The sequence below is a fragment of the Sinocyclocheilus grahami genome, unplaced genomic scaffold, assembly GCF_001515645.1.
Source record: "Sinocyclocheilus grahami isolate Dianchi unplaced genomic scaffold, SAMN03320097.WGS_v1.1 scaffold31.1, whole genome shotgun sequence".
NCBI classification, from domain to species: Eukaryota; Metazoa; Chordata; class Actinopteri; order Cypriniformes; family Cyprinidae; genus Sinocyclocheilus; species Sinocyclocheilus grahami.
The window spans coordinates 1,656,959-1,682,430 of NW_015505210.1; the positions used below are offsets into that span (position 1 = coordinate 1,656,959).

The 25,472-nt window shown below is 37.9% G+C and overlaps 1 protein-coding gene and 1 long non-coding RNA gene across 4 annotated transcripts in view; both read left to right on the plus strand.

Annotated features, from left to right (window-relative positions):
• Window positions 1-3,292: 3,292 nt before the first annotated feature.
• On the plus strand, window positions 3,293-19,633 carry LOC107573885 (uncharacterized). Of its 2 annotated transcripts, none has more exons than XR_001607589.1 (5): window positions 3,293-3,350; window positions 5,076-5,093; window positions 10,321-10,428; window positions 13,675-13,811; window positions 17,977-19,633. It is a non-coding gene; the product is annotated as an uncharacterized lncRNA (long non-coding RNA). The 2 variants fall into 2 exon arrangements; XR_001607592.1 differs by lacking the exon at window positions 3,293-3,350 and adding an exon at window positions 4,450-4,862.
• A 1,894-nt stretch (window positions 19,634-21,527) lies between these two features.
• The window catches only part of hsd17b12a (hydroxysteroid (17-beta) dehydrogenase 12a), a 17,216-nt gene continuing 13,271 nt past the window's right edge, over window positions 21,528-25,472 (plus strand). The window contains exon 1 of one of the 2 annotated variants that reach the window (XM_016260366.1): window positions 21,528-21,827. In XM_016260366.1, the coding sequence (XP_016115852.1) occupies window positions 21,650-21,827 (178 nt within the window). In that variant the 5' untranslated portion in view covers window positions 21,528-21,649. Of the gene's footprint in view, window positions 21,828-24,065; window positions 24,207-25,472 lie in introns of those variants that run through there. The other variant, XM_016260374.1, reaches the window with a different exon arrangement.

Consider the following 25,472-nt stretch of genomic DNA (forward strand, 5'->3'; position numbering starts at 1 on the left):
GCCAATCAGAGCAGACTGCGCTTGTCAAAGGAGGGGGCTTTGTTGAAAATGATGCGTTTGAGAGAGGCGGGGCATAGAGGACCTACAATAATGTACAGTATTTGAAAAATAATGTGTTTTTTGAACATTAAAGCATGTCAACATATTCTGTTACACCAAAATAGCATCATATGACCCCTTTAAATAAAAGCAAATGACTCTTATGAATCGGTTCTTTTTAGTTTTTTAAAAGCACACAGCATGATCAGTGTAGCCTGATTCCAGAGCAAATGACTCTTATAAATCGATTCTTTTTTTTTTGTGAATCAAAACCATACAGCATAACAATTGTAGTCAGGTTCACACACAAATTACTTTTATGAACCAATTATTTTTAGTGAATTAAAAGCATACAGCTTGACCTGCGTACTCTGATTCCTGAGCGAATGACTCTTATAAACTGATTTTTTTTATAGGGAATTAAAAGCATACAGTGTGACCAGTGAAGTTCGATTCCAGAGCAAATGACTCTTATGAACCAATTATTTTTAGTGAATTAAAAACACAACGTGACCAGTGTTGTCCGATTCCCAAGTGAATGAGTTTCATAAACCGATTATTTTTACTCTGATAAGGTTCTTTTTAAGGGAACACTTGAATGAATCAGTCGGAGCGGTTACTGAATGAATGGTAAGAGCTGTTATTGTTTTTATGTTGTAGTAACTGGCTGATTGTTCATATAGTTAAACATACACATTATGCGTTCTCTTGTAATCAGTGGTATTGTATACAAATAAATGTTTTATTGGTTTACATTTTTAGTTTAATGTATGTTTAGAACCAATTACTGGTTTGTATTTATGCCGCCTCTTAAAAATCTGTATAAACGCAGCTTTTTCAAGAACTCCACTGCATTTATTTCTGATTTGTTATGTTTGTACTGACGAAATCTGAAATTATCTCATCATTTGGCAACGGACCAACCAAAGTGAGTAAACACGATATGAATAGCATTTCTTATGTCTAAATGTTCCTTCCTCAATGTTTCTGCTTGAAAAGTAGAACCATTAATGGAACAATTAAGTAATGGTTTGTGAATCAGAATCACAACCAGAATGGTTCCGTTCTTAATGAAGCACACAATACGTATTCATTTGTTCACAGTGTTGTTCTGCAGCAGAAGTTGAGTTGTTGCACCTTGCACAGACACGCGACACAAGGATGGCTGAAGAACTGCAAGAAAAGAACGCTATCCTCTTTTTCATGAAAGACTACCATCCGCCCGCTCATGTACAATGCCTGGAATAGTAACAGCACTGCCAGGCTTACTAAATATAGCAACCAGTGAGTGTTAACATGTCAACTAGGAACCCGAAAGAAGTGGTTTCCACATGTGTGGCTGTTGTGGCTACACATAATACTATAAATAGATTAATAGCCTATGCAACATGTCTTCAATGACTTATAACCCTCGATCAAATTGTTGCACATCAATGTAACCCTGCCCATGTTGACCATAAATACATTTGAATACCTTTCTCTCTTTTGTGCAGCCTTGTTATAGGCTATGTGAATGGAGACAAGGGGCAGGATGAAACGCGAAGGATCATGCGCTGTTGGCAAAGCAGCAGCTGAGAGATGCAAACAAGGCAGGACCCTTCAGGTTTTAGTTTGCTTTTCTGACATTTGGTGCATCCAGGAAGTTTAGGTCCCAACTAACTTTTGAATGAATGAATTAGAAGAATGGGGTAATGAATGAATAAATGGCAGAGAACTTAATGGATATGGAGAGGATGTGCACATGAAAGGCCGGTCTGACTTTCTTTCTAACATGTTACTCAGGAGGAACATCATTTGACAGCTTGCCCGTTCATAAATATTCACCGTCTCTATTCATGCAGACCCTTCTCTTGAGGTAGTCATTGTGCCTTGGCTCTGAACCATGTGATTCTGATGGGAGGGGGAGATTCTATAAATAGCTCTATAGCTCGGCTTCCATTGACATCATTTAGGCAGGAGAGACAGAAAAATAAACAGAGAGAAAGGGCTATAAGGGTGGAGATCTGAGCTTGAAATTCCAACAAACCCTCATCAATTTTGATTTCCCTCTCAACTCTCCAGTAGAAACCACAGGGGCAGTGTCCGTTTCCTAGAGCATCTACCTCTCTCCCCATGGTTGAACAAACCGAGGAGGTAGGGATGGGTGGGCAGGGGGCGTCAAACAAAGGAAAAAGAAACATGTGACGGAAAGGCAAAGCAAATATTTTGGATTATGTTATTAATGGGAACTGGAGGAAGATTATGTCCAAGTCTTCTTATGTGTTAGTGTCTGTCAACAATAAAGATCGATGACATGCTGCCATCCCAGCAAATACATTTCTGGACTGTGAATACTAAATTGTTCATATCTGGTCTGGTAAATGCAAGGATACTGATGGTTGAAGATCACATTAAAGATGTGAGTAATGCAAAACTTGATGCTTGAAAAAATTTAGGATTGTAATTCATAATTCTGATTGATTCAACACAATTATTGGCTTTATGTGTAATGCACTGAGAGAAACCTGGGTGTTTCTTGGCCAGCACATGTAAGGGGTCTAAGAAACCCCTTTAGACCCCCAAATCTTGCATATTAGGTGAATGCCTTGTAAGTTTTGACTGAAGACTTATAATACCTCTATACCACCGAAGCATTCAAATCACTATTCAGATAGTGGATCTTTACTTGAGACAGAGACTGTGCATTAGACTTGAGAGATTTTATATATATATATATATCAGTTCAAAATCATTTTAAAATAAAATATTTGAATTTTTATTTGATTATATATTATATATTTTATTCTATCATATTAATAATGCAATTATAATAATATGTGATATTATAATAATATATCATTATAATATATTATATGTTAGTATTATATAATTTTTTATGATTTCTTTTATTTTTGCTCTTTTTGCAGGTTTGTGATTTTCACTTTATACCAGCAACTCTTGGAGCCACAGACTCGAGACTGCTGTCCCTGTCAAATTTGAGGTAAGGTGGGTTAAATGAGGAGAAGCTCTGAGCGAGCTCAAGCCCACACAGCCGAAATAGAGGTATTTTTAGATTTAGCGGAGAGTGCAAACGTCCAGCTTCATTGTCAGATCAAAGCCGCCACTTATGGCACTCCTGGCAGAACACTGATGTATTTTAAGGGAAACATGATGACAAATGTTATATTTACGCCCTTGATCTAAATATTTACCTATTCTCGGTCCCCCCCACCCCCCACACACACAACTCGTCACCACCCGCTCATTCATGATCCTCCCATATTAGCAGCAGGAGTCCGACAACACTCCGGGACATCCCATGTTTCGCGAAGGTAGGATTATCCCTGCACATCGCAGTACATCGCGTTGTTTTATGAATAGGAGCTTGTGTTCATTCATACACTTGTAGCTAACATGTCAGGGCGATGAAATGGTGTCTTCATGTGTTTAATATAGTATAAACAGCCTTTGCGTGCATGAAATGTATTTAAAGTTCGTGTCTGTCGGGAAAACACTGCATAAAGCTTGATGCTATAGTAGAGTCTATATTTCAGCACCACGGACAGAGACACTCGAATCGCAAAAACATAAACTTCGCGTGACTTGTGCCATGTTTTGATCATTACAATAAGTAATTTAATAAATAACGACACAAAGAGTAAAATACTATTTTAAGAAGATTTTCAAATCAGTTTTAAGTGAACTGCCACTAGTTTTAGCAGCTGTCGAATGGAGTCTGGCGACACCCTGCGGCAAGACGCGCGAATTTCCCCCCTTATGTTTCTACCGCACTGGCCAAATTAGTGTACTTTGTGTTCTGCACGTTCACTTTTAGTGTTATGCTTTGCAATTCGACAGGTTTAGAAGCCACAGTCTTTCTGTGACTATTGCGCGGTCGTTTGTAACATTGCATTGACTTAAAGCTTAAATTGAAAATATTACACACACCTCTTCATATAAACGAGGCAACCCCAGCAACACCAACTTTTCCATCTCCCTAAACATTGTACGCAAAAGAACCCTAACATGTGCAAAGCAACTACCGGGCTTAAAGATCATATATAGGCTAGTGGTGCGCATCTGCCACGGAATCCATTGGCAAATGAGTTTTTCACGATGCCTGGCGACTGTAAGGAGTGGTTTCGCTCTGGGAAGCCGGGGTTGTGGTCACTTGTAGCGCGGACACTGTCCGTCTTTCACTCATCTCCCCGAGCCATTTTCATTAGTGCGAGGCTGTCTGCGAGCACAACAGGGACGGTTGTAATCAGCAGCCATAGACTGTGAAGTGGGAGAACCTAAACGTGACGTCAATGCCTAGTAACTGACGCAGCCTTAAAAAAAAAAAGAGAGAGAGAGAGAGAGAGAGAGATTCTGCAAGCGTTATTTATCATCGTTTGTGTACTGCTCTAAAGACAAAACATATTCCGCTCGCAGTGCGACTGATTACGATTGTTTGCGCGCGCGTGTCCGTCTGTGTGTCTCTGTGTGTGTGTGTGAGTGAGTGAGTGAGTGAGTGAGTGCGTGCGTGCGTGCGTGTGTTTTTTATGAGCAGCGAATCCGTCCCGAGTTTCCAAGCTAAAGTTGCATGGAGACACGCCGCGTAAGACGCGTATAATAAAGAGGATGGTGAGCAACATAAAGCAACGAGGAGAGCGAGAGCAACTTGTGCTGAGAAAGCGAACCGTTAAGAAATATTTAGCCCACAAGAGAGAGGGGCACTGAAGCAGTTCGTTTGAAAAAAAAATCACTGCAGCGATGCATCGGAGGCGAGTCAGATGGAGTTGGAGAGGCAAAATTAATGTACATTACATGCACTCCACGTAACGCTCCTGAGCGATGTCTTTGTGAGTGTGTTTTTTTCTTACTGGGGGCTAAAAATAGCATCAGTGTTTGATCGTGATCCAGAAATAGGCAGAGGGTATCACTTGTATAAAAAGGACTGCGATTCTGAGAAAACTTGGACGTGTTGCTAAGGATAGATATGAATCAAGCGCAGTATTTGATTTTCATCTTGCTTGTTGTTTTTATACTCTTGTCTGTGTTCTCCCTGCTTTCAGTCAGGGCTTCCTGTACTGGTAAGTACACATTCTCGATGATTTCTTTGGTTTGATGACATGTTTATTTGATATTTTGCACGATTTCTTGCATGCATCGAGTAACGTGCCATTCCCTGCACCGACCATTTGTTTCACGCATACTGTGTGCACTTCTCAAACAGGTGTTTTGTTTTAATCCATTTGTTAAAAATGAAATAAACCACTCTCTCTTCAGAGCAGGAATCTCGCGAATGGTAAATAAGTGAAATCCAAATCCAAACTCCTTTGTCTGACGGCGCTGTTGAGTCGTTTTTTGCCTCTTCGCTACAGCTGAGAGTGTGAATGGAAACCGATAACACTAGAAGAGTGAGGGGACATATCTCTCAAAATATGCGAAGAGGAAAATAGGCTAATAAATATAGGTGGAAGACGCCGCGCCAAAAGGAAAATCACCAGCAACAGCAGACGAGGGAAGCCCTGGTGTGGCGTCAAGGGGTTCCATGCATCCAATATCGCCCTTAAATGGTCAGCCCTGTTTTGGCCATCACCCGAGAAAGGGATGCCACTCGGCACACGTTCTCAAAATACAGCTTAATGGTTTTTTTGTTTGTTTTTGTTTTTTGTTTGTTTTGTTTTTGTTTTTTGTGCAATGTTCCCGCGTGCGTTGTTTGAACACTTCCATCAGATCGAGACTGCTCGAGACTGTGTAGCTATAGGCGGATTCACAAGGATTACTCTTCCGCCCACGTCATTTTCATTATACAGTACTGCAATCGACAGTTTTCTATTGCTGTGGACTATAATACTGGTCTTGTGCCAAAACTAACGGTTTTGTGCAGTTGCGCAAAACAATCCCGTTGTGATCGCCAGTGTTGTTTTAATCAAAGCATCTCTTAATAAACGCCTAACTTCAATCCTGCAGCGTGCGCAAGTGCCTTAAGCGTTAGCAGACAGTATTTTTCGAATTGTTTCAGAGGGTTTAAATGGTCATGTATATGTATTCAAAATAAAAAATTACATGTGAGTTCGCTTAAATACTTAAAACCGTACATGCCATAGTGAGTCCAGGAATGACCGCGGATCTTTGCAGAAAAAAAACTCATTACCTTGACCTTTTCAAAAACACTGTGGCTCTCTATACATCTATCCCAGACATAGCAAGATCTTCTTAAGTCAATGCTGGCGTTGTAATTTTAGTCGAAACACGGTTTTATCCGAGTCGTGACTGCTATAGTGAGTAATATGTGCGCGTTGGCTGCGTCAGGAGATGCAGTCGCTGTGCGGTGCAGACAGAAGGGGGAGAATCGTGACTGAGTAGAGACGTCCGCGAATGATGCGACCACCAAATAAAATCCTCATAATGGTGGCATCTGGGCTTGGATTTATTTTTGTTTTTTGTTTTTTTACACCTGTTACATCTCAAGCCATATCTCTTTTGCCTAGCCACCTCAACCTCCCCTTGCACCACGAAGGCGCAAGAAGAATATCAGTGATTAAGGGGAAGGGAGGGGGGAGATCTTGGTTCGGGATGAATTTGAACTGGGGGGAGGGAGGGATTTGGGGGGGGGGGTCCAGATATAGATCGTGACCCTCCCACTTCGTATAGTTTCTTGCATAGTTCCAAGAAGAGTCACTCTTTAACAATTTTGACAAATGATCGCATGGATGCAAGAAAAGAACTTCACGGGTAAGTGAAATGAAGTCACATTCCACAGCTGGATTGAGATATTGGCCAAAATAGATGCCAGAGGGATCACACTTTTGATGTGTTGTCATGCTTTTATTACTTGTTTTCCTCAAGTTGTGAGAAATTGACTGCTGTTGATGCATTTAAAAAAAATGTTGTTGTTGTTGTAAATTTGGATGTTGAAAATTTATGTAACGTTCTTCTGATGCCAATCGCTTAGAAACGCACCATTTTTTTTGTAAAAAAAAACCACAGTTTGTTGTGCCCGCAGGCGATGATGCAACTGTAATGTATAGAATTTGTTATGTTCTGCTGATAGTTTAGAGACCCCCGTGTCCTCACTGAGTGGTATCAGCCAGTGAACTCTCTGTGGTCATGCAATGAAATTACCTCAGAAGCCTGTCGTGTTGTTGTCGTCGTGCTGGCGATGTGCTGCTTTGTTTTACATGCACGTTAGAACCCGACGCCTCCAAAATGTTAATCGTTTTGAAAACGACCCTAATGTCTGTTTTGAATGGATACATGTCGCTGTACTTGCAGACATGAATGCACGCCACCCCGACATGGTGTGCGAGAGACGTGGCAACCCATTTTGAAACGTGACATGGCGAACGAATTCGGCTTCAAAACAAAAAAAGGATAAAAACATTTAATGTTATTGTCTTAAACGGAATATTTCTGGTCACTTGCGCCAACTAAGATACAATTTGGTTTCCCCTTTCTTTCTCTTTTTTTTCAAAAAGGGGGGTCCCTATATGAGCAAGAAACCGATTGGTGGATGACGATTTTTTGTTTGCGCCAATAAGATCTCTCGCTGCTCTCTATTTATTGCGAGCAGATTACAGACTGCTCTCTCCTCACCAAGAGCGCTTCATCTGCTCGATTCTCCGGCATCACGAACCAGAGGATGTATTTCATAGTAGCAACAAAACGGCGAGGCGAAAAGAAACGAGTTCAATGGTCGCTCTATCACATTTGTGTCTTTGTTTAGATGCAATTATCGTAGCGCACGTCGGTAGGCACGAGCGACTACAAAAGCCAGCGAAAATAAACTACTGGGAAGGAGTGAATTCAGAACCACGGACAGCGCTCGCACTCAGAATACAGGCATTTGGATGCTGGCTGCTCTCAAAGCTTCCCATGCTCGTAGAATGTGAATGAGTTGGATACAGTTCAGCCACGGAAAAGGGCTTCGCGGTCTGGACACAATAGGAATGGGAAACCAGAGCCATGCACAAGCCACCTGGATGTCACTGTTTGATGTCACGGACTTCAGACTGCGATTTGTCTTTCGCGAATCTTTTTGCGGTCTGGGCTTGCTGTTCATAAGTATCTAGCTGGGAAGCCCTTACCCCAAAAAGCATTTGCGGAAGGCGCATTCACCGACTGATCCGCTGCGTGGATTAAATGATTGCATTATTATTATTATTATTATTATCATTATTATTATTACTGTATTTATTTTCTACAAATACTTTGTTCTTTTTACCCAAAAATATGTCATCACTGTGTTGCGGTTCAAATGTAAAGCCGAACTTTTCTCCCACTTACGTCCCCAAAGTCTAAGATCCCTCCCTGTCGAGAGTTATCTGGCGTCTCCATTGCCAGAATATTTACTCTCTTTAATACGATTACAAAAAGTCACCCAAACAAAACCCCAGTTCCACCAACGAGCCTCCCAGTTTGCACGTGGGAAAACACAGTGGTCCATTCGGGAAAGAGAGAAGGGGGCATCTCGTTAGTGTGCTATTCACTTAGAAGCCAAACAATGTTGAAATGACCCCACCCTGTTCGCAATAACATATAAGCTGTATAACCCTTCCCGACGCAGTTATAGTTCTACACGGGTTTAAAATTAAAATATCAGCCCATTGACATAGTGCCAATGTGTGTGTGTGTGTGTGTGTGTGTGAGAGAGAGAGAGAGAGAAGAGAGCACGTCACCATAGGTGCCCAAAGACAACAAGGTTTCACCCAACCTCATCGTTTTTTTTCTTTTATTTCTTTTCTTTCCTTCTTTTTACACACACCCTCGTTCCTTCTCTCTCACACACACGCACAGTATTTTGGAAATATGACACCTCAATGAAATATGACACACCTATGCACACACAGGATATAACATGTAGACACATTGGGTGATAAAGATTTTATGCCATGCAGATACAGTCCATTGAGAAATTCTCAGCAACTGAGAAGTGACGTGATCCGTGTCACTACAATATTGAAGTCAGGTCCCCTAAGTACCACATAAGTCATTTCCTGTTTTCGGTGACACTCACCTGTCCCCTATCCTATATGCGAGAGGAAGTGCAAACACAAATGCCCCTATTATAGGCTACAGTATTTGGAAAAGGCTCCAAAGTCTCTTAGTGACGACAACCCTAAATTCCTTCAGGTCAGACAAACATTAATTTAGTCTCAATCGTATGTGTTCCCTCACATTATTGCATAGATGCATTCCTTTGATTATATGGTTATAAAATTAGAGCAATTAAAAATGACGTAGAGAAGAGGTCCTCTTGAAATTGGTTAAAAAATATTAGAAAACTTTAACTTCATGGAGTTTTGCATTTCATGTAGCCTAATTCCCCCCCCCCCACCCCCCGATAAGCTTAAAGGCCTGAAAAAGTTGCTCATACTTAAAGAAAATTAGTTCGACGTTATGGTCAAACATTACAAAATCGTTAAATTAAAAATCCTCTTTGCTGATAGCTAAACTGTGAAATGCAGTAATGTAAGTGTTCGTTTTGAGTTTGAACATGTTTTTTTGATTCAAGTGATTGATTTGATGCTCACTCAAAAGAGGCGAGCTGAGACAGAAGGTTGATTTAGTGTTTGGATGAAAAATATACTAACGCGGATTTTGGTGGCCTAATAAATTTAAATCATTACATCATATTTGACTGTAAGAATCCGTGATTAAATTGGTTTAGAACTATTATAATATTGTATGAACAGCATCAGGAGGAAGCTCCTACGCCGAGCATGTGCATTGTGAAATTGTTTTCTTTAGTTTGCTAAAACAGCATGTTTATTTCTGTTCACTGAACTTATTTCAATAGTTTCAATCATTTCTGCTCGGTTTCACGAGATTTTCGAGTTTTCTGCATGAGGGGTTAAATTCCAAGTGGTCGAAAAAGTGCAAGAAACTTTTTTCTAAACTAATACATTTAGCCAGCAATTACTGTTATTACAAGTTTACTGACCTATATGACTTTTTGTACTGTCTACATGCATGTAATGAAAAGTTTCGTGACGTCCGTGTGCGTCGCTTTGGTTCCGTAGACTCTAAAGTGAGTGAAACATATTCTCGTGCTCTGCGTATCTAAACTTATTTGAAAAAGTGCACAAAACTTGTTTTTTTGTGTGGACTGAATGGCACGATGCAGCTGCGAAGGGCTTTTCCATGCTCTCATTTGTTTTTCACCCCATTTTACTGTTCCCAACTCTTTTCAACTCCTTGTTCACCAAACATGCCTTGTATATTTTTCAGAAGCTGCTAAACTGCCCAAACTGCGCATTCAAACGACCCCACTGTTATTTATGTACAACTTTGTGCTCTTGTCTTTGTGCACAGGGCAGGACAGAACTTGAGGCATCCATCGTGTCAAGTACGGAGGGTGAAATGAACAGCTCGACTCACAGTATGATCCCTGACGGTGTTGCTTGTGACGTCACCGGCGTCGTAAGTTCATTCTTTCTGTCTCAGCCCTTTGCGAGAGTGGCCTCTGTTCGTGCCATTGTCTGTCAGTAAGCGCTTGAAACTGCAGCAGGCACAGGATTTTTTTCCCAGTAATACAAGGTTTTAACAGTTGAAGGTTTTTTCTTTGTTATTTTTATGCCTATCAAACTGTTGTATTCAACGGTTTCAGGCCTGTGTAATGTCTTATGTGCTCCAGTTGTACTTTACAGTTAAACAGTCTGAAAGTCACTAAGGTGGGTGTGGTGCCCTGTATAGTGTGTATCAGGACAATTACATGATCATTTAAAAGTCTTTCTTTTAGTTTAACATGTGGAAATTTTAAGTTTTGATAGAAAAGCATATGAAGACTTTTATTGGTATTGCTTATGGTAAATACAGCATGATTTATTCTATTGTGAATTGATATGTATGATTATATATTTATGCTTAATATACCTTAAATATGTATTGCTTTAACAATTAGGTAGAATGCAAATACATTCTCAGAAGTGTAAGTGTACTTGATATGTGCATAGACACATATGCACATATGTGATTTAATATCTGTACACATATGTAGATAGTTTTAAAAATAAAAAAGGTATTTAAGTGTTTTTAAGTACAACAAAAGTACCTAAAAATATTTGTTAGTTTTTGTGTATGTTTTAGCTCTCACTGCATGCCGTTACTTATATTACACAGACTTGTATTGAATGTCTTAATTGAAATGACCACTGAAGTTATATGAGATATTACGTTGAGCTGCAAAATATAAAAAATGAAGCTACGTAAGTGGAAATTTTTTTTTATATGCAGTGGCTCGTCAAGAGTTTTAGTTTTCTGTGGAGTTAAGGATCTTAGTGTGTGACTTTCAGAAGTATTTTAACAGTATTGCTCATTGCAGGTTAGTATAGAATAATGTACAAGGATTCTTTTCATTTGTTTGTTAAATGGAAAAAATATAAATGTATCATGAAAATATTTATAACCTACAGAGTTAAGGGCATTATTAACACAGGCTGGATGGTATGAAAGACCTTGGAAGATAAAATTATCCAAGCTTCTTTTAATTTTTTATGTCTTTCTTTTTTGGAATTAGTGCCACAATATTGTTTGATTTGGTCTTTAAACACTATAAACCTTTTAAACCTCCCAGCAGAAATTTCACAACATAATGTTGAGATGCTGACACACAACCTGAGACAAAGAGTTTTAATACAGATTTTAAAAGGAATACTTACAGATTACTGTACTGTAAAATCGCAAATATTATTTGGTACATTTTCTGTATATAAGTCATACTTAACAGACACTATTTCATATTTTTAGTGAAGCTAGAGATGGACTGCAACACCGGTTACCATGGGCTATTTTCATTTAACAGTCTATTTAAATTGCAGGTTTAAACACTTATCAAAATAAATATTACATTACATTAAAATAAATATCGACATTATTGTTATAATATCTCATATTTATATATATTGTTTGTTTTTTTATATACCTGTAGTCTGAGACTTGAGATGCATTCAGATCTCACCAGCACTACACACAGGTAATTTTTTTCTTAGAGAGATACTTCACTCATGGCTATATATGTTTTTATATGTCTCTCTCTTTGAAGAATGAATTCAAACACTGTTTTATGTTTTTTTGATAAATTAGATATAGGTTTCTTAATTGATTAACAGGGTGAGCAAAAGACGTCACCCGGTATTCTCACCCAGTCAATTTTAACTTATTAAAGATGCGCATCTCAGAGAAAAGACCCTATTGTTCAGTGTTAGATGTTAGATTTAAATTGTGCTTATTTTTTCTAAACAAATAATGTGTTTGTTTGTTTTTTATCTTTAATTTTTTCTTTATCTTTAAACGGTATTGAGTTCTTTTTAACACTCACAAATTCACGTTAAACTATTAATAACCACAATCTAAATCAGGCTATAAAAATAAAAACAACTTAAAAGCATCACAAACAATTTACAACTTCCATTATCTATTATGATTAAAAATATGATGTTGCAGTTATTAAACAGCATACTGTTTTTTCATGTTGTTCACTGTTTTACCCTTTTTTTCCCCTTAGCTCATCCCCTCGGGTCTTTCTCAATGTATTATTTTCCAATCTGAGGAGGACATGTTATGTCAAAACATGTTCTAAAAGTATGTCCTCACAAATATTTCATTATGATACGGTGATACACCAATACCATTTAAATCATTTTTACCTCATTCTTTGACTTTCCTAAATTGTTTGCAAAATGACATATGAGATGTAGTAGATTTTAAACTTTAACTGTCTGTTTAATCAGTCCACAGGAACAGGATGTCAACATTAGCCTGGCGTAACAACAAATAATACTTATGGAATGATGCCTGCATGGACTAACAAGAGGGATATTTACATATGTGGCCCCCCGTCCCTTCTTTCCCTCTTTTCTCACATTCCCTCCATCCATACATGGATGAGTCAGGGAAGGTGTGAGGGATGAGTCAGTTCCGGGCGGAATTTTTAGGGAAGGGGAGTGTCTGCTTGTTCCTAAGAGGGTGGTCCTGTCATGTTAACATGGCATGACCTCACTGGCACAGAAATACCCGTTCACGCATTCACTTGCCATAAATCTGCTCTCTGCATAACCAGTGCAAAAGCAGTTCATGCCTGTTTATATATATTCCCAGTTAATTCCAGTTTTTAAATGTAATCTTTTGGTAAAATATATTAATTTAAATGTGAGTCTGAAGCTTTCAGTTACCTAAACAGCACTAAATGGCACCGAAAAAATAGCTTTTCATTAAAAAATAAGCTTACGTCCATTAAAATTGGGCTGTTCTTAAAAATATCTCACTATGATGAACTGCTCTTAGTATTTCACAGCCAGTCATATAGATTTAAATAAAGTGTACTGATATAAAAGTGTGTTTATGAAATATAACCTAAGATTGTAATTTGTTCTATGAATGGAAAAAAAAAATTCTAACTTTAGTGTTAGAACACAATCATGTACGTACAGAATAATCTAAAATCTAAAATAATCAAATATATTATAATACAATCAACTAAAACAATACAAAAATAGTCATTATTACGTATTAAATGTCAGTACTATTTATTTATTTTTTAAATCAACAATTTTAGCACAAATAAAGATTTTAGACACTGTGTGTGTGGGGGTGTGCATTTATGTTTGGCTGCATGTCTGGATGTTTTTTTGGGGTTTCTTAGTTAATGTTTGTGTCTTTTATTTGTAGAAAATCTGCTGATGACTGGAGGTCTATGCAAAAGTGAGATGTGAAGTGAACTGACTGTGCTCCTCATGGAAGGAGAGGGAAGGCTGACAGGCATGGAAGTTGATGGGGGAAAAAGGAGGGGTTTACCAATAAACAAGGTATCAACCGACACCTATTTAGACCCAAAAACATCTACAGGGAAGCATGGGAGTGTCCCGCACTCAAATAAGTTGTAATGCAAAACGCACTTTCTGTGCTATAACATCCATTCGCACCTTAGACTTTGCTGATGAGTGAAACTCAGTGACCAGCAAATCTTGACTCATCAAATGTGTAAATTTAAGAAATTATTTTGCAAAAGTGAATCAGTTACAGAGATTGTTCAAAAATAGCACGAATCGGCATGAAACAAGGAATATGGAAAAAAGCAGAATTCAGTTTTTTGAGCATATAATGTCATAAAATCACCTTTAGAAATGTACAAATCTTTTTCTTTGTCAAAAAATCAAGTGAGCAAAACCTTCAAAGCACACATTCCGTCGTGTTTTTGCATGCTTGCGTCGTCTGCTTTGATTGAAAAATCTTCCAAAAGAGTAATGATCCTTATTACATGTGTTAAAAGAAAAAATAAGGTTTTTAAGTGGTCGCTGATCATGTATATAATATTAAAAAACAATATAGAATGTGACAGGTCAGGTCTGAAAGTACAGGCTCAGACGACACATAAAATATGACGTACAGAGGGAAACACTTATCATATTATTGCAGTCTTGCTGACAAAATGGATATTGTTTATATATAAAACATTACAGCTAGTTTTTTAAACAGCTAATTTAAAAAACATTTGAAATGTTTTTTTTTTTTAATCAAACTATTAAAACCAGCAATCCAGAAGGGATGTATCAAAAACAGAGGCATTGCACAAAAATGTTGGCTGAACAAATTAGTTAAAATTAATACAATATATTTGTTGAAGTGAAAGCTATACATTTTTACCTGTGTATGTATAAATGTTGATATTTCACAGTTTGTAATGGTACATCAACTAAACTGACAATAAAAGATTATTAAAAAGCTTAGTATGTATTGTATCTGGTATTAAGCTATTCATCTTTAGTAATAAAAAAAAACTCTATTAAAAATAAGACAAATATGTTAGTAGAAACTTGTTTTATACAAATCATATGGAAAGTAATAGAAACCAGTGAACTACTCACTCAATTTCACCCTAGACTTTGAGGTAGTATGCACATTTTTAAGCCGTCTCACAAGTTTTTAAAGGGTTGCATAACTTGTGTGCCCTATTTTTGGTCTTTTTGTGTGTGTGTGTGTGTTTTTTTTTGTATATGAATGTAGAGCCAGTAAGACTGAGCAGACTGACGTATAACCACATTAGATGTACAAGCATGCTAACTCAGTGGTACTTGATACACTGGAATATTTTATATATAATAATAATTTTTGCTGCATATCAAGTTTCAGCATAGATTATTATTAGGTATATATACAGTTTGAATGATGCTGTAAAGCTAATTGTTATCATTTTGTTTGATTTTATATTGATAAAATCTTAAACTTAAAACTTAACTTATTATATATTGTACCCCTTAAATAGTCTGTATGTATTGAGGGAAGTATTAGGTGGGTCTCAGGAAACACATTTGACCATGGTGACGTTGTTTTTATGACTGTCATGAGCAGATTTTCATTGAGCAGGCCAGATCTGTATTTTTAAGCCGTCTCACAAGTTTTTAAAGGGTTGCATAACTTGTGTGCCCTATTTTTGGTCTTTTTGTGTGTGTGTGTGTGTTTTTTTTTGTATATGAATGTAGAGCCAGTAAGACTGAGCAGACTGACGTATAACCACATTAGATGTACAAGCATGCTAACTCAGTGGTACTTGATACACTGGAATATTTTATATATAATAATAATTTTTGCTGCATATCAAGTTTCAGCATAGATTATTATTATTAGGTATATATACAGTTTGAATGATGCTGTAAAGCTAATTGTTATCATTTTGTTTGATTTTATATTGATAAAATCTTAAACTTAAAACTTAACTTATATATTGTACCCCTTAAATAGTCTGTATGTATTGAGGGAAGTATTAGGGGGGTCTCAGGAAACACATTTGACCATGGTGAAGTCGTTTTTATGACTGTCATGAGCAGATTTTCATTGAGCAGGCCAGATCTGTATCCAGTGCCCACAAATAACTGTGAGATGTGTTGCTTGTGTCATATGTTTGGTTGTACCCACACAAAATGCACTGGGAATGTGTGTGCAGGTGTCAGAATGCTTTGTGGATTGTGGATGCGTGTGTAAGATGTCTTGTGTGTGTATGTATACGTCTGTTAGAGAATGTAAAGGCAGATGTGTGTTTAGTCAATATACAGATGGAGATGGAGTGTGTGTACATGATTGTGTATCAGCAAGAATGCGTAAGAAATGTGTGTATGTGTTAGTTTAAAAAAGCTGTGTGTGTGTGTGTGTGTGTGTGTGTGTGTGTGTGTGAAATATGCAAATATACCATGGTAATAGTGATGTGTGCACATTTATGTACTAAAATGAGTGCAAAGGGAATGTGCGTGTGTGTAAGTATTAAAGAATGCATTATTTTAATACATTTATGTGTGTATCAAATATCTTGTGCACATTTATGCATATACAGTATATTGTGTAAATGTTCAAGAATACGACAGATAAAGTGAGTGTGTGTGAGTCTATGTGCACATTAATATGAAAGCATGGTTATGTGTATGTGTTAGTGTGTGTCAGAATGCTTTGTATATTATTTTAAGGTCTGTGTGTGTTTGCAAAACCGAACATTTGAATGTACGTTTTAATTCATGCACAGATATATACGTATTGGTGAGTGTGTGTATATATGTTCGATAATGAGGGTAAAGCATGTTTTGGCTGTTTTACAGACATTAAGTGTGTGTATTTTGCGTTCGAACAAAAAGTGTGTGTAAGTGTATATCAGAAAGCTTTGTATCATTATCGCAAGGCCTCTGTGTGTGTGTGCAAAATGTTTTGTGTTAATATGAATGTACGTATGAGTGAGTGTGTGTCTAAAGGGCCATGTGTGTGTTTTTTGTCAATTGTACTGACAATATAAGTGTGTGTGTATTTACATACCTAAGAGCGCACATGGATGTGTGTGTTTGTGTTGTAAGGTTTATGTGATTGTTTCGAGGCCCTAAATCCGCTTGTGTGTGAATGCATATATATATGAGTGTGTAAATGCGAGTGTGTGTGTAAATATGCACAGAAGGCTTGTGTGTGATTGTTTGAGCACATGTGGAGGGCTGGATGTGTGTGTACGTTAGTGAGCACACGGCTGAGAGGTTGTGAAACATATGCATGAGCTTTGAGAAAGAGACAGCAGGGCAGACGAGCCAAAGACATTCAGATATATAGTGCAGCATTGTTTAAAATAATTTAGTTACATTTATATTTATTACATTTTCTTTTAAATGCAATTTTAAGTCTAAATATATAGTTTTGTAAATATATTTGATGTAAATCTTATATTTATGTGTTTGGTGTGTGTTTAGTAAACAAACATACGTACTTTACAAGTAAATTTGCTACATTTAAGCTTCTTTTATAAAATAAAACGACGCAGAATAATTTTAAAGACTGTCATTTTAATCTAAAACACAGATATGATGAAACTTTAGTAGTTTAGAGCAGGTTTGCTTCAAAATATTAATTTTGATAAATTATGTATTGTAGATGTTTAAGAAAGAAGGACTAACATAGAATGTTTTAAATCACTGGTATCTATACAGATGTGATTAATATGAAAAGGTTGTTTGAAATTTATGAGATGAACAAGGATAAAAGTGGACATGATACATGTCTGTGGTGTGTGTGTGTGTGTGTGTGTGTGCAGCAGCATGTGTGATATTGTTTGTGAGCAGAAAAAATATATATTGTTAAAGAACACACCCTAAACAAATATTTATTTTTCTGTAAATGTTCTTAAATCACTGCTGATGTATAAAATCATAAATCTTGATCTGTTTTTGCATCCTTTCTCTTTCAGACTCTGTCTAGTGTGGCAAAGGCCTCAGCTGTGAAAATAATGATTTTCAGCTTATAAATGTGCTATAAACGTTATAAATGTTCTATATATTTTATGAATGAGTAGTAGTTGTGATAAAAACTTGAAATATGTTTTAAAAATGTATTTTAGTGCAATATAATGCCATCAGCGATTTTATTTTAAATGATACATAAATGATTCATGATTCAGAGGATATTATCTTTTTGAAAAATACTAAAAGGTGCTTTATATCCCCCCCATAGGATAACAATCTGGGAAAACGTTACCTTGTATCCTGCACACAAGATCAACATCAAACCAACGTCTGTTAGACTGCTTTACACCTGTAAATGGATATTCAGCAAGTTGATTACTTTGTAGGAACAACATAACATCGTCAGGTATTTGCAATATCTGTCTGTAAACTACTTGGGTTTAATAAATGACCTGGACTTGCTTACGTTGTCACGTGCACAGACGTCTGAGACGCATGAGCTGTGAGACGTAAGGAAATATGAAAATGATATAGTACGTATCTGAGCTTTACATTTTTTTTACTTGCACATAAACCCATGTATAGATACATTTGTTGTGATTATTAACCTAAATGAGTGAAACTGTATAAACAAGATGCACGTGAACGCTTGTGTCGAGTTGTGTTGCTTTAATTCTCAAAGACGTGAAGGCAAACACAGACTGATTTAATCTTATTTGTTCTAATTAAATTATAGCCTATATGTAGCTTCAAATGGAATTGTTGTGATTGTGATAATAAGAACGTGTGCGTAACGCGAGCGTCTGTAGACTTGTGTGAAAATTACAGGCGCGAGTTTTTTTTAGCTTGTGGTGCTTTATAATTGTTAGGGTTACATATTTGTGAGATCTTAATAGTTTGTTTAACATGTTGTATGAAGCTACAGACGGAGAGTTGGAGCACGCTCTGCTGCTGCTAACGGATCACTCCCACGGCCCAAATGAGCTTAGGACTCAAATAATGCTGTTTTTATTATTAGTTCTTTCGCTAGATATGTTTATTATATCGTATATATGTAATAAGGTTTCGTAACTAGTGTTGAGGGAGCATTTTGACCACAGTAAATGTGAAATGTGACTTGTTGGAATTATTAAGGGTCAAAGGGGCTGGGTCCTGCAGAAAGGGGGAAAATAAATATGTTTAAATTAAAGAATAAAGATTATAGGCATATAGGAGTTATTCTTAAATGTATGTGGTAGATCAGTGAGTGTCGAGGACTGAAAGCTGGAATATATAATTTGTTAAGTGAGAGGAAATGTGTGTGTGTGTGTGTGTGTGTGACAGAGTGTGTGTGAGAGAGAGAGAGAGAGTGTGTGTCTGATGTCGAAATTGTATGTTTTAAGGTTCGTCTAAGCAAAAGTTAAAGTAAAATATCTAGATTTTGCATCAGTTATTATTTGTAGTATAATAATTAGCCTACAAAAAATAACACTGTTAATGCACTATGTATCGGATTGCTTGTGCCTTACGTGCATTTTTATTGCTTCATAATTATAGTATTCTCTGCTTTGCTGTTATTGTATATCATACAACCCAAAATGTGCTTAACAGTTTGAGCTGAATTGAGTTAAACGAGTCAAGTGTGGTTGCTGCCGTGTGGACGACGTAAAAACGTAACGTGCGAGTTCTGCATTTCTGAGTATTTGAATGTCATTTCTGTATAGTTAGGTTAGGCACAGAGAAAAATATGCTTCATTAACGATTCGACCCGGACTAATTGTTTAGCTATTTCATTACATGAAACAAGCTGTACATGTGGTGTGAGAAATATATGATGTGATTATGTTGCAAAAGCTAAAAGCTGGAAGTTTATCGTTCACGTGACAAAGTTATGAATCACGTATTTTGTCATCAGACTGCTTGCTTTCTGTATTGTCTATTCCATGTCAGAGAAAATAAAATGTTTGGAGTTATTTTAGAGTCTGCTTGCTTATTTGTCTGTTTTTAAGTGTGGGGAAACTGGAAAATTGAACACCAATTTGTGACATATTGAAAACGTTGTGTGTTTAGAGCCTTTCGGATATAAAAAAGACAAATGTAGCGTGAGGGGGGCAATACACAGAGAGAAAGGCTTACACAGCCAGAGTATCTTACAATTAAAAATACACACATTAAAATGTTTTTCTTGACGACGCCAATGCTTTTTTCTACTAAACAGCATGTGGTTTACATGTTACATGTGTTACTTGAATTATTCACGTATCGGTGGGCTTATATTTGAGGTTAAGTTTCGGGTCGCGAGTGATGTGTTGGAGTGCTCCAGTATGTGTAGTAGTCTGACTGAATGTCAAGCTGACAAGCTAGGACCGAGCCAAGAGCAAAACATCCGTCTGGACGCGAGTTTCGCCGCTTACAACACTCGCGCGTCGTTTTCGTACCTGCATGCATGTGTAAGTCGATTAAAATGTGTTTCACAACAGTTTACGCTGTATTTTCACAGGTTGCTCAGCTGCATATCTACTACGTGCCTATGTGTTTACATAACCATCCTCTCTTCCGCGTTACTCTCGCCGACAGTTCTCGCGATGTTTCGTCGCAGCGCTGTGTGGTAATTGTAGTTTCATGTGGAGGAGGTTCACCGTTTGATTGAATATAAATAATAAGCAGGTCTGCATGATAAAACAAGCAGAGTTTCCCAAAATATGCTTTTAAAATCATCTTAACGTGGGTTATTCGCTATTCACGGTGTAAAATATCAATTGCTTCCCCATCCAACGACGTATCACTTGTTACTAAGTAGAACTGGAGGATCGTTATTGGTGTTTATGTTTTACATTACATTATTTTATATTGATATTTTTTACTTTATTCACATTATTTTCAATGATTGCTCTAATCACCATAAAACAGTTTTATTTTACTATTATAGAAACACTTAGTCCTCAACACACGCACACACACAAGTGTAAAAATACTGTTAAATATGACACTGTAAATGAATATCATGTGATGTGGATCATTATAAGGGGTTCTATCATTAGTAATTTTGCTTGGTTATGTGTATATGGCTAAGCATTTATATGCTGTATGGCTCTGTATGTAACTATGTATGTATATGTACACTTTTTATTCTTTATACGATGTCTTTGCAATATTCAAAATACATTAATGGTTTTTACTTTGTGTCCTACACTGTGAAAACAAACCGAATGTGTGTTTAGGCGGTTTTCCTTAATATACAAAAGTTTTGTGTGCTTTTGGAAATGGAGCCGTGGTCAGGAAAATTGGAAATTGAGTCATACATGTGCCTATCGAACTCAAATGCAGCAAATAAGCTTGTCCGTCTTTTTCCCACAAAGTATGACTCATTGGTGTGACAGCGCCGGTGAATGAATGTGACTGGCGTTCGTGCCGACAAATAGACTCTCAGTGACTGCTCAGCAGGGGCGGGACAACAGGAGCCCGCGTGGCCAATAAGCAGCAAACTTCATTCATAAAATAGTGTGGGGGTGATCGTTGGACGCGTGGGTTTGGAGGTTTCGTAACCCTGACTGAAACAGAAAAACCAGTTCTGAATCACAACCAATGACATTATTTGAATGGAGGTTACCGTTATGTTTGTCCAATCGCTTCTCACTCAAAAGAGTTTTCGGTCCCGCCCCATTAAAATGGGCACCCGAATGAATGAGAATGGGCTCTTTGTGATTGACGCGCACAACAGCCAATCAACGGTAAGTTGCGGTTGACGGACGCGAGCTTCAGCCAATCAACGATGGACGTGGGCTCGCATGGAGTATGTGGGAGGTGTGCACTTAAATCTGGATAGACTAGTATGTTAGAGGAGTTGTAGGGGTGTGATGCCACAACCTGCTTATAAAGAGGCGCACACATTGAAGCTTTATTAAAGCAGTGCATGACGGCTAATTTTGCAGGTAATTCACCACGCACAGCCAGCCGTAGACATGGAGTCGTTTAACGTGGTGGAGACGCTACAGCCTGCCGAGAGAGCGCTCTTCTGGGTCGGTGCACTTATCACGGCCTCGCTGGCGCTGTGGCTGCTGTACAAGATCATCACTGGCTTTAGGATATGGGTGCTGGGAAACGGGGATCTACTCTCTCCCAAATTGGGGAAATGGGCAGGTAAGTTGAACGACATGCGTTGGGAATGAGAGACATGGGTGGGATAAATGTGGTGCGCATTTGGCGCAGCCTTAAACTAAATAAAGATGAACTTCATGGATTTGGTGGGGAACTAAAAATGTCTACTTTTTGCGCATCAGGTGTAAGTGAACACATTTTTGTTATCGTTAACTAAGGGCGAATGCTTGTATCAATCACATAAATGTATAATCGTTAAAAGATTAGATCAGCAGACTATTTGAGGCATTAGTATTTTATGCGTATGGTCAATGGAGCCGACGTGTGTCTCAGGTTGACTGATTGCGCCATACATTCATATATTATGCGCAGATAGCTTGTCACTCTGAGTCATTCAGGTATTATTTCAGCCTGACATTTTTAACAAAGACAAATTGGATTTTAAAATAGACTAACTGGATGAAGTTTATAGCTACAAAACCATTGTCAGATTTGATGTTTTATTTAAAACGCATACTTTGTATTATACAACCAATATAACCAAGACGTCTGTTAATCATTTTTCGCATTTCAAGTTTTTCCTGAATCGTATGTGCCTGGCCTGACCCAGTTATCCAGTTTCCCGACAAACGCGCTTCTTCGCGTCGCTTTGACAGTTTCGTGGGTAAAATGCGGCTTAAGCAGATGTCTTTTTGGCCGGTGTTGTCCGCTTCATCCCTTCACTGGGGCACTGAGGTTGGTTTTGGCAACATGACGCAGTTTAAAACGCCAATCTTAATTCTAATGCGGGTCCATACCACGTGCGGCATGTGAGGGGAGACTTGTGTGTGTTGCTTAAATGTACAAAAGGCGTGAGGTACAGCACAAATATTTTCTCCTGACGCAATCGCACTCTCAATACTGTTACTTCAAAACTCATCACACTGTTCAAGATTTTGAAATGGCTCACCATGCCATAGTCTTTCTATGATATTGCCTAGGCAGCAGGTGTACTAGCGTTCAACGCCCCTAGCGGTCGGATTGGGTAGTGCACATGCAACGCGATTTGAGGGTCGCAGTATCTTCTGTAGTGAGTGCAATGATTCATTTCAGGACTTTTTTTTTTTTCTTTTTTTCTTTTTTTTTCTTCTTCTTCCCCATCTAATGACATTAGCTGAACAGTACGTCTTGCAAAAACATGGGTTGGAAGGCATCACTGCTTCAAAGGTTTGATCCCACAACCCTTTTAGGTTTTTGGGTTCATCTCACCTGTTAATAAAATATTCATGTCATATTTCACTCCCTAAAGAAGCCGTTATATTGTGAGTAAAAGCAACTATTATTTTCTTAAAGCCAGTATTAACTGTTTGCAAACCGATATGCCTCATTCAGCCAGTTAGATCATCTGTGAAGAATGTAGTTTCCTGTTGAGTGTGTGTCAAAGGTGGCAGTTTTTCTTCTTCTACCACATTTAGCGCCATTTATCGATAAACACAATATTTAAGAACAAATTAACTGGAGAAGTGGAAAATATTGGTAAATAACAATGACCAAAGCAATTGTAGATCTTTTTATTTCTCAAATTTTTGCATAGAGAGACAGCCTAATTATTGAAATTATTTTATATTTTTCACTGGGACATTGTTTTTAAAGAGTTAAAAAAAAATTACCAACGTATTCTTATTGCATCTAATATATACTGATATTTTACTTGAACATTTACTTTGCTTTCCAATTTTACACACACACACACACACGTATATCATTTTGACTACACACGTGTGTGTGTATATATATTATATTTTCTCCTCAATTAAGCCTAAATGATCAAATATAGGTATAACCACAATTAAAATTTGGGGAAATTTTGGAGTGAAATATACCTGCACATTTTACTAGTAGGTTTCGCAAGAATCGGCCCTTTGCTCACTAGGCACCACCACTCCCTTTCACGTTTTGAATGTTTCCTTCGTACATTCTGTCAGTGTGATGTCAAATATGGAGGTGAAAAATGCCACTCCCTGAAACTAAAAAAGCAGGGTACCAGTCGGACTTGTTCAGTTTAATGTGTGCTGTCGCTCACAGGTTGGAGGTGACTAAGTGCAGTTGGGAGAAGGGAAACTAGTTCCTCTTCCTGCCAATCCAGAAGCACAGGTCTTGTTGGTTCCTTGACACGTTTGCGGTCTCCCTCACCTCTTCCCCTTCATCTTACAGACTCGTTCATTTGCATGTTGACGGTATGATATCACATCATAAGATCTTTTTTTTTAAGGTATAATGTGCTGACTTTGCAGTACCCTGAAGGTGAGTCATAAAGAGGAATGTATGAGGAAGAACCGAGAAGAAAGGCCCTGTGGTGTGTTCCTGTAGTAACCAGGCATTCCTCGCCTGAGTCGCTTACGGGAGACCCCTGGTGTCTGCCTTGGGAACTGCACCGCTGTGGTAAAGGTTGTAAGCCAGTGGTTTAGTTATTGTGCATGATGTTCTTGCAGCAGTAGAAGCACAGGCTTTTTTTAGACCATTGTTATTAGTCGTGAGATGTGACTCTCTCTCTCCGTTTTTTTTTTTGTCTAAATAATTCCAATCCTGTTCATTAGGGATTCTCATCCCCATGCTAATACTGTCAATTTTAGTGCATTAAAATGTATTATGTAATCCAGTATGAAGGCAAGAATATTTATAAAATATTGTGTATGTGCAAATGTTATTTTCATTTGTGTGTTATATATAAATATATATTGTACACCCACTCATGCTTATCTTTTATTTCGAACCCCTTTGCTCACTTTATCATGAATTATTTTTAAGAAATACTTAATTTTCATTAAGCAGCAATTTTTTAAAAAATTTTTTAGGGGTGACATGACATGATTTGTCGTTCCATCTTTCAGAACACTTTACTTTGAATGTTGAGGAAAAGAATTCCATCCACCTCATCGACTCTACATTAAGAAGCCATTATCTTTTTCCAGTCCATCAATGTGTTTTTAGGCCTATGGGTTGAGAGAGAGAGAGTTAGAATTGTTGGTCCCAACAAGCAGGTTGAGTTTTGTCGGTAGTTTATGTGACTGGTGCAGTGTACTGTGAAAACGAGGCAGGTTGGCCTTTCTCTCAGCCAAGTTGTGATGCTGACCGAACAACATGAGGAAGCCAGAATTACAGCTTCACCCCCCCCCTTCCCCATCTCTCTTGTCCTCCAGTGGCTCCCTTCATCCTTCCTTAGAACACTAAATGTGTTTGGGAATCGCACAGTTATGTAATAGAGCTGCAGTTGTTCATGGGGATGGGGGCGATTGTGTCTCACAAACTTGCTTTGACATTCAAATCGAGGAGTTTTTCTTTGAAAACCACTCTGGCCTAGGCCTTTCTCAGTCCGGGTGAAACTTAGTAGCATGTTGACTTGTTACAATGTACAGCTAACTCACTTTCTTGTTCTTGGTGATTGTGAATGCACAAGTTTGTGAATCGCACCGTTGGCCCATTCATGCTAGCTAAGGGGACAATGTGAATGAAACGTATTCCCAGGTGCGTGTGAGAGAGTGAAGGTGGACTGCACAACTTGTGAATGATGACAGAGTGTGACTGCTTCTGGTGTAAAAGTGAGGGCTTTGAAGAGGTTGGGGGCTTCAAAGGGAATGCTGCCGTTCATGTGACTAACACGCTTGTTGCCACGTGCTGGAACCGAGGATGCTGGGTAAAACTGCTACC